Here is an 8898-nt window from a genome sequence, read left to right on the forward strand (position 1 = left end):
TTTATTTGAGTAAATTGCCCTCAGTTTCGTTTCTTTGGATCGATGGGATCCATCTATGCACTATATATTTGATTTCTCGTTTAGAAATCTAAATAAACTTTGGATAGAAAATCAATTATAAAATAGTTAGAAGTATAAAATATATTTTTTTATTATCAAAACAAGGCTTTTAATTTTATAATGGTTGATAAATACTTAGCAGCAAGTCTTATCCAAATAATTAAAGCATGGCTATTGAGCCCCAAACCAAAATTGAAAACGCAGGCTTTTGTTAAGTTCAAATATAAAAGTTCATACTTGTACTAACTAAGCTCTATTTACAACAATGTGTTTGCAAGATTCGGTTTAGAAAAGTTAACCTTATTTAAGAATTTATTGTTTGAGGGAGAATATTTTTTATTAGATGGTTAAGACTTTTATATATTTATATTTTAGTTCTCGCATTTATATATATAATAAAATAAATCAGTTTAATAAAGAATATTAATTAGGAAAAGAAAAACTTATCATATGTTTTTATTTTTTTTTATCTTAGAAATTGTATTCATTCTCCCTTTTTATATCAACAAAACACAAATATATAAGCAGTAATATGTTAAGAAAATTAAAAATAATAAATTTTAACAATTTTTTATCAATATATTTTTTTTATCAAAACATTTTTAATATATAAAATTTTTAACCATCTATCTCATGGAAATTTAATTTACATAAGCTCATTACTCAAGATATGGATAATGAAAATTTGTGTATCTATACTATAAGTTAGCACCAAAGATGACGGTGACAAAACTGTTTGATTCCTTAGATGGTAGTTTTGGTTGGTTTCATTCACGAATGTTGAAAACAAATATAAGAGGTTGATTTTATTACTATATGTTGTGTGCAAGTAGAAAATTTGAGAGATAAAAGGTTTGTGGTTTAAGAAGAAAATGAGATATTTGGCAGGTTTGATTGTTATAAGCATGGATCCCAATTAGCAAGATGGGTCTAAATTAAAGAGGAGTTGGAGTTGTGTGTATGTCATTACCCTAATTGTGCAGACATGTGACACTGATAGCCCAATTTTGGTTGGGATAGAATGAGAGCAAGAGAGAAGAAGAGAAAGCGGCAAAGATTCAGGTAGTGAAAGTGAAACTGCGAAAGCCACCACCAATTAGAGTAAGAAAAGGGCAACACACACATTCAATGAATATAATAATAAGGCTATACATACAATGGTTGGGAAGTTAGTTTGAGTTGATATGTAACTTAGTAACTAGTATTTGTTATGGTAACAAATTAACAATAGAAATAGAATAGGGCGCCCGTTAGTTAGTTGTTAAAGTTGGAAAGAAGGAGAAGGAGAAGGAGAAGAGGAAAACGAAGAAGCCAAAGTAGCTGAGCGTGTACATGAGCTCAAAAGCTGCAGCCAAGTCACTGTTGAGATGAACAAAACAAAAGAAAAGAAACGAAACCAAGACCCAAAATAACAAAGTAGTGATAACTTTCTCTCTCTTCTCACTCATGAGTCATGACCCCATCTGTCTTGTTATGTCTCTCTCTCATTCTCATTCGGATGGCGTGTCTTTATGATACATACTGCATAGCATACTACAACTCTATTTCATAATCATCACTTACTCAAATATATATAATAAACAAAGAATCTCATATATATTATATTAGAACCCATCTTGAAACCGATTGATCGCTGAAGGAGGATCCAAACGATGATGAGGCTGTGATCCCGATGTTGATGATGATCTTCCCCAATTCAACGACCCTTCCTGCTCCCTCTCCTTCCCTGCTTGTCCCACCACCGCTGCACCTATGCACGTGTAACTGCCTCCTCCTGCTCCTGCTGATGACTCTGCCGCACCGCCATAGTTGGTGCTGAGGACATGGCCCACGTAGTAATCCTGAGGAGGAGGAGCGAAGGAGACCGGCGGTGGCCTGGATGGTGAAGCGTATAGATAGGGCTGATGATGAGATGCTGAAGCGGTTGATGACGTGGATGACGCAGAGAAGTATCTTGGGTCTTGACAGCATCTGAATTCAAAAGATGAATTAAGGAGAGGAAGAAGGAAATAATGGAAATGACAAACATACCCTAAGTGAGGTGGAGGTTGATGAGCAGCAAACACCAGCTGACGGGCATGATTCAGCGTCTCTGTTTCCCTCTCTGATGAAAATCAAATAATCTAAATAAATAAAAACAAAAAAGAAAAAGAAGCAAATAGCAGCTAGCAGGGTCCTCTCTCTTTAACAATCTATCAATCTGTGTCCCCCGTATATAATAATATAAAGGAAAAAGAGATAGAGTAGAGAGTAGCCTTGGCGGTGGCGGTTCATGTGTCCCCCAAGAGCCTGGGACTTGCAGAACTTGAGGGAACAAAATCTACACTCATACACCTTCCCACACTCCTCTTTTCCATCCTTACCGCCGCCGCTTTTCTTTTTCCTGCAACCTGCACCCAATTAAACCAATTTCACCTACCTAGCTAGTATAACAAAAATAAGACTAGGACAAGTATTTACCGGGAGAGAAGGTGTCTTGGAGGAGTTGTTTGCCATGATCTCTATTGTAGTCATCAGGCAAATTGTTAAGGTCTAATGGATTTCCTTCTGGTCTCCTGTGAAGGAAACAAGTCATCACATGAATAGAAGAAAGAACCAGAGATAGAGGAGAAAGACCTACATGGTACCGACACGCAGAGTGAGACAGAAAATATATATAAATATGAGGGGCAAGCCAGCCAGCACTCCTCTTTTCTTTCTTTCTTTCAGATGAAGGCAAGATAGAACTAAAAGCTTTTTATAAAATTTGTGAGACACACTTTCAGTTTGGAACTGCGATATAGAGGCTAGTTGAGTGATGGTAGAAGATAAAGAGCTTTGAAAGTTCTCTATCAGTTCCTCTGCCACGCCACACACACAATTGAATGAACAATGGGACAGTGGGTCTCGTGACTTTAAAAAGAGAGTGTGAGAGAGTGGGTGAGTGTGGGAATTGAAGGCTCGCTTAATCACAAGTTTGGTCTAGTAGTTTCGTTGGAAACTTAGGGAAGTAAGCCCAACGAATTATATATATTGATATTAATTATATAGTTTCTTTTGCCCTAGAGCTGAGGTTGATATTGGCAACAAAGGGTGGCAAAGAGATGGTGCAGTACACATGTTTGAGCATTAAAATTTGCCCTAAGAATGAAAGAAGGCATTTATATAGCAGAAAGAGGCATAAGGGTACGTGAACAATTTGCTAAAAGGAGGGGGGCATGTTTAGAGAAACAGGTAATGTATGGTCCACATACAATAGCTCAATGCCTCCTTTCTGGGGTGTTGAATTCTACCCAGGGGACTTAGACTTGCTTCAACGAACGGTTGCTATCAGTATCTATCATTAGGGTTTTTGCAATCTAAGTTGAGTTAGACTCAACCCCACATCTATTGTTTTATTCTTTGAAACTTATGCTATATCTCTTAGATCACATATACATAGTCCTTTTCACTGCTCCTCTCTATGTATATATGCATACACATCCTAGCTAGTGCATTTCAATCTTTCTTCTCTATCCCATTATTCATCATCAGGACAATTCTAAATAAAACATCAATTTCTAACTTATAATGCTTTGCAATTAATCCTTCCATTTTGGTAGATAATTATCTACGTTTTTTTTATTTATTTATCAGAAAAAAAGTGTGAAATTGGTAAAATTCTATATAAGCAAATAAAAGCCAAAAGCAGTAGTTAACTGCTTGAAATAAAATAATGGGGTTGGGACCATTGACAGTACAGAACCACTTAAATAATGGTTTAAGTTAAAGCAGGTGCTTAATAAATAAACTGGGCAAGTTAAAGCAAGCTTTGAAAGCAAGCAAATTGTAGGTATTAGTATTATGTATGTATGGTATTTGACTATTTGTAAATGGCAAAAGCAGAAGAATAGATGCTAGTGGTGATGAACTGAATAGTGGTTCGTTCGCTCTTCACACTACGACACCTGAAATGGATATAAAGGAAAAAGAAGACACTACCTAATAAGAGGGGTAAGCATTAAAATCAGGTGATATTCATGGACCACACTAGCTGCTAATTTGTACTATGAATGAAGGCCGTGAATTCAATTCATCATTTGTTTATTTAATTTATGTGACACACATATACATATATACATACACATACACAAATAACAATAATTATTTGACTTGATTTGATTTTATAAATATGATATTTTGAAAACCCTGGACCGAAGAATCATGCAATGACCGCGCCCTATCTATCTGAATTCTGAAGATCTCTTGCAAGTGTATGTGTATTTGTGTGTATATATATGATTACTTTTCATGTGGTCCTTCACAGTTTTAAGCAGTAAATCCAACAAACATCTCTTGTGTGTTCAGAAAGTCTAACAATGCAACTTACAAACCTGTAGAGGAAATTGTCTTCATCATGTTGGCTCCACTACCTTTAGTCCTCGACTTCAAGCAGTCAAAATTTTAATTGAAAAGTTCTTTCACTTATGATGACTCAACGTAACGTAACTGACATTTTTATTAATACTATATAATCATACCTGCTTAATTAATTATTTTATGTAAACGGGTACCAAACCCCTTCATTATTTGTACTACAATAAGCATTCATTGTACTGCAAGGGAGACAAGGAAATATTCAAGATAAACGACACAAAATCAGAACCTCTTTTTTAGGCCAATGCAATACTCGCTAGGGAGACAATGGACTATTTGTATAATGTGTAAAATGAGTTATTGAGTTATAAAATGAACATTCTCCATACTATCTAGAATAACCATCTGAGTACTAGGGATAATAAACATCTTCCAAAAAAAATTAAGGATTGAACTCTTGACATTTCAAATCTAACGTTCTAATACGATGTCATGATACCACTCATCCCAAAAGTTTTAGCTGATAAAAAAAGGTAACACTAATGATTATATCTCTAATACTCCATAAACCTTCATTGTACACATTGTATAAATATTTTATTGGCTCCTCATATTTTCCATAACAAAATATATCAAAAGTGCACGTTTTCATTGTTCAAGAACCTTCACAATTCGCTTCATTCTATTAAATGTAGTATGTTTTGAAACAAGGTAACAAAAATTACAAAGACACGGAATCTTGCTAAATTAAATTTTGAGCTGAGGGGTGTACATACGTAAGAGTTTGATCAGATTTTGAATCTAATTAAAACTACATGAAAAATAAATCATCATCAACAGCATCAAACAATTTGAATAGCTTTAGTTTAAAACTTAATATCCCAAATATAACTGACCATATAGTTTTATATTGCGAAACCGATATATAGTTTGGAAAGGAAAAACCCCTGTATGCAAGAAGTATTCAAAATTTTCTTCTATACGTCAAACTTGACCTCAAGCACACTTCCATATGCATGCTTAATTAAAGTAGCCACAATTTGGACTATAATTCTTTAGCTGATTAAAAGTAACAATCAAAATTGCTGCCTTAAGCTTTTTAGTAGAATATTTCTAGTGTTAAAGAATTAAAATGAAGCTCTCTATCTTCTCTCTTTGATTCAAGCAGTACAGTGTCCACTATTAATAAGAATATTTACATTCCAACTACCAAGGCATAAATATATATTTATCTGAGACAGGTTTGCAAAAGATAGAGATAAAATACTTAATTTTAACCAATTTAGTGATTAATTTATTAATATGTAATAATTTATTAATTAATTGTAAATTTTTAAATATAATTTTAAATTACGATAGATTAATTTCTGTCTTACCGAATTCGATAATACCGTAAAATAAATAAATAGACATAGAATTTAAACGAATCACATCTAATTAGAGATTCAATTAATTATTGATGATATTGATGATAAATTTATTTGTTTAAACAATATCTTTTATTATATTTATATATTATGTTATAAATGTTCAAAGGAGGAAATGCTGAGAGAGAGAGAGAGAGAGATGACTGAGGCTATATATATAGTGAAAGCATCACCACAATCATACATTCCAATCCTGTGACACAAACTAATGTAACTTATGTAATTAATCTTCATCCATTTTCATGACCATACAATATATAAGCACAATACTACATGATTTTTATCTGCTAAGCAAAATAACTCTAATAACAGGTGCTAACTTGTAATACTCGCAGCAATCATGTGTCCACAATATCCTGCTTATATAAACAAGTATACGAAGTCTTGGGCTTTTAGTTTGAGAAAGTCTCAAGGATAAACAATTTAATTTATAATGGTTGATATTTTTAGTCAGCATTCAGCAGTCTAATATTCTTAGTTTAATAGTTAATGCTATATTTTTAAATATTATTGTTTTAGTTTTAATTGGGTCTGTAGTTATTTTTTTTTTGTGAAGTTCTTATTTACTTCGTTTTTATTGTTTAAGTTTATTGCTTTTTGAGTCATGGTAGTTGAGTTTGGTTTGAATGTTCTGATACCAATTATTGAAGAAAATAAGTATCCATTTCCAATCTTAATTCAACCAAATTTAAACTTATATTCATATGTACGGTTAATCTTGGTACCTGATTAAATAGTAACATTGAGTAATAACTTCTAAGCAATAATAATTGCTGAAATAATAATAGACAACGATGTGTATTTATTTGCAAATAACTCCCATTCTTTTAGTTACGAGTTCAGGAACAAGACTATTTGATAAACATCTTTTTGCAAATTAAGTTAAAAGAATAAATGAATCATTGAAACAATGAATGAAATTTTAAAGAAAAGGACCTCACATATTAATAACAAACAAGCCTCTTTTGTTTTGGTATGCAAATGGCACTGTAGCCTACCACCTAGTAAAACCAGCTAACAATAGGAGCTGTGCAGGTGAAAATTTTTATATGTATTAATGGAATTTCAACCATGTTCCATATAATTATATACTCTCTAACTCTTTGACTAGTTAAAAGACAATTTCAGGTTACCACTCATTATCTATTTTCGAAAAGCATCTATAGATGGATGTTGATGCTTTTCTTCAAACATAATTTATTTTCCTAATCACATTGTTCTAGGTTGACTTTCTCTTTAATGTTAAATGATACAATAACCATTGGAACCTAAAATTTTGAATTCAAGCTAATAAAGTTTTTGAAGAAGTAGTTAGTATTTATGTTTCTGGGTATTTGTTGGTACCAAAAAGCGGTTCTAAGTGTAGGATTATTTGGGTCAATAGTAATAGCAAGAAATATAATTAAAAAAAGTTCCAAATTACAACTAGCATTCTCAAAGAAGAAAACTCAAAAAAATAAATTAGTACTAGAAATAAAATTAGTCCTATACCTGGAATAAAAAGTTTGGGTTTAACTATTATTATTGTATATATGTACATTTTGTTTTGTTATGTATGTCCATATTAATCTTTTCGAAGGCAGTAATTTAATGTTGTAATTTAAAGTTATTCGATAATAATAACTTAAATTCCAAGGGAAATTAAAGTATGCTTTTACAAATAGAAGAATATTATGTACAATATTTTTAATTTTTAAAGAATAATAGTAATTTTTCCAAAATTTGATGTCTAAGCATTAAGGATATTATTTTTAGAAGAACGTTGACTAGTAAAATTTATTATTTTTTATTAGTAATTAACCAACCATGTTTAAAAGTATAAATTAAAAATATATTATTAGACTGTTAAATAAAAAGTATTACCCATAGTTAAAAATATTGATAAAAAATAATAAATTTTGTTTTTTTTCATTTGATTAATATTTTGCCAACTTAAATAATTTTAAATCTTAAATCCTATTAGTATAAAAATAAACTAATGATGCAATTAATAAAAAGTATTAGTTTTTAATATTTTTTATTTTTATTTTGGTAAAATGACGATAATAGCTAAGATGTATATATATAATTAGGTGTAGTCTATGATGGCCACAAGTTTTGGTGCTTATGGTGGCTATGAACTCTATAAAATGATATTTTTAACCAAATAAAATAAAAAATTAAAGCCTTTTTCAGTTCTATTAATAAATAATGACATGTTTATGAGTGTAAATAAAAGAAAAAAATTAGGCTATTTATCATATTTCTTGACAAAAAAAATAATCTATCGTTTTCTCTCGTCGTCGGAAATGAAGTCCCTACCAATGACCAAAATTTAAAAAATGATAGACTACCAATGCACAAAATTTAAAAAATGATAGTATCTAAAAATACTTACATTGCATTAATATCTTCATTATCTACTTATACTTTTCTTTTTTGTAATTAATAATTTTAAATTTCACTTTACTAATATTAAAATTTAATTAATAACAGTAACTTTAGACTTCAAAATTTTTATTGCAGAATAAAATGATTATTTTAATTAAAAATAAAAGATATAAATAATTATTTATTAACGTGAGAAAAAAAATTAATGCAATGTAAGTATTTTTAGATACTATCATTTTTTAAATTTTGGGCATTGATAGTGATTTCATTTCCGACGACGAGAAAAAACAATAGATCATTTTTTTTTTTGTTAAAACATATGATAAATGGTCTAATTTTTTTCTTTTATATTTACACTCATAAACATGTCATTATTTATTAATAAAACTAAAACGTGCTTCAATTTTTCATTCTATTTAGTTGAAAATATTATTTTGTGAAGTTCACAGTCACCATAGACACCAAAATTTGTGGCCATCATAGACTACACCATATAATTATATGTTAAATAGTTTAATAAAACATGTAAAATTATTTAATAACTAGTAGTTATTAATTATTATTTTCAGATGAATGAATATGTAGTGATTCGATCTGGTGTGACTTTGGTTGGGAGTTGGGACTAACATAAAGAAAAGAACACAAGAAGGAATGGGATGTTTGGAGGAAAAGGTGAAGAGAGAAGAGTATTATGGTAAGAAAATAA

At 30.7% G+C, this 8898-nt stretch overlaps 1 protein-coding gene across 2 annotated transcripts; it reads right to left on the reverse strand.

Moving 5' to 3' along the window:
• Positions 1-1496: 1496 nt before the first annotated feature.
• On the reverse strand, positions 1497-2912 carry LOC107491031 (zinc finger protein JAGGED). 2 transcript variants are annotated; one of them, XM_016111807.3, is made up of 5 exons: positions 2681-2912; positions 2521-2615; positions 2316-2450; positions 2092-2164; positions 1497-2031 (listed from the first exon to the last, which is right to left on the reverse strand). In XM_016111807.3, coding segments are annotated over exons 1-5 (672 nt in total). In that variant the 5' UTR covers positions 2683-2912; the 3' UTR covers positions 1497-1664. The 2 variants fall into 2 exon arrangements, with proteins under 2 accessions (XP_015967293.1, XP_020999075.1); XM_021143416.2 differs by having other exon boundaries at positions 1497-2164.
• Between the last annotated feature and the right edge of the window lie 5986 nt (positions 2913-8898).

Source organism: Arachis duranensis, chromosome 5 (assembly GCF_000817695.3).
Source record: "Arachis duranensis cultivar V14167 chromosome 5, aradu.V14167.gnm2.J7QH, whole genome shotgun sequence".
In the NCBI taxonomy this organism is placed as follows: domain Eukaryota; kingdom Viridiplantae; phylum Streptophyta; class Magnoliopsida; order Fabales; family Fabaceae; genus Arachis; species Arachis duranensis.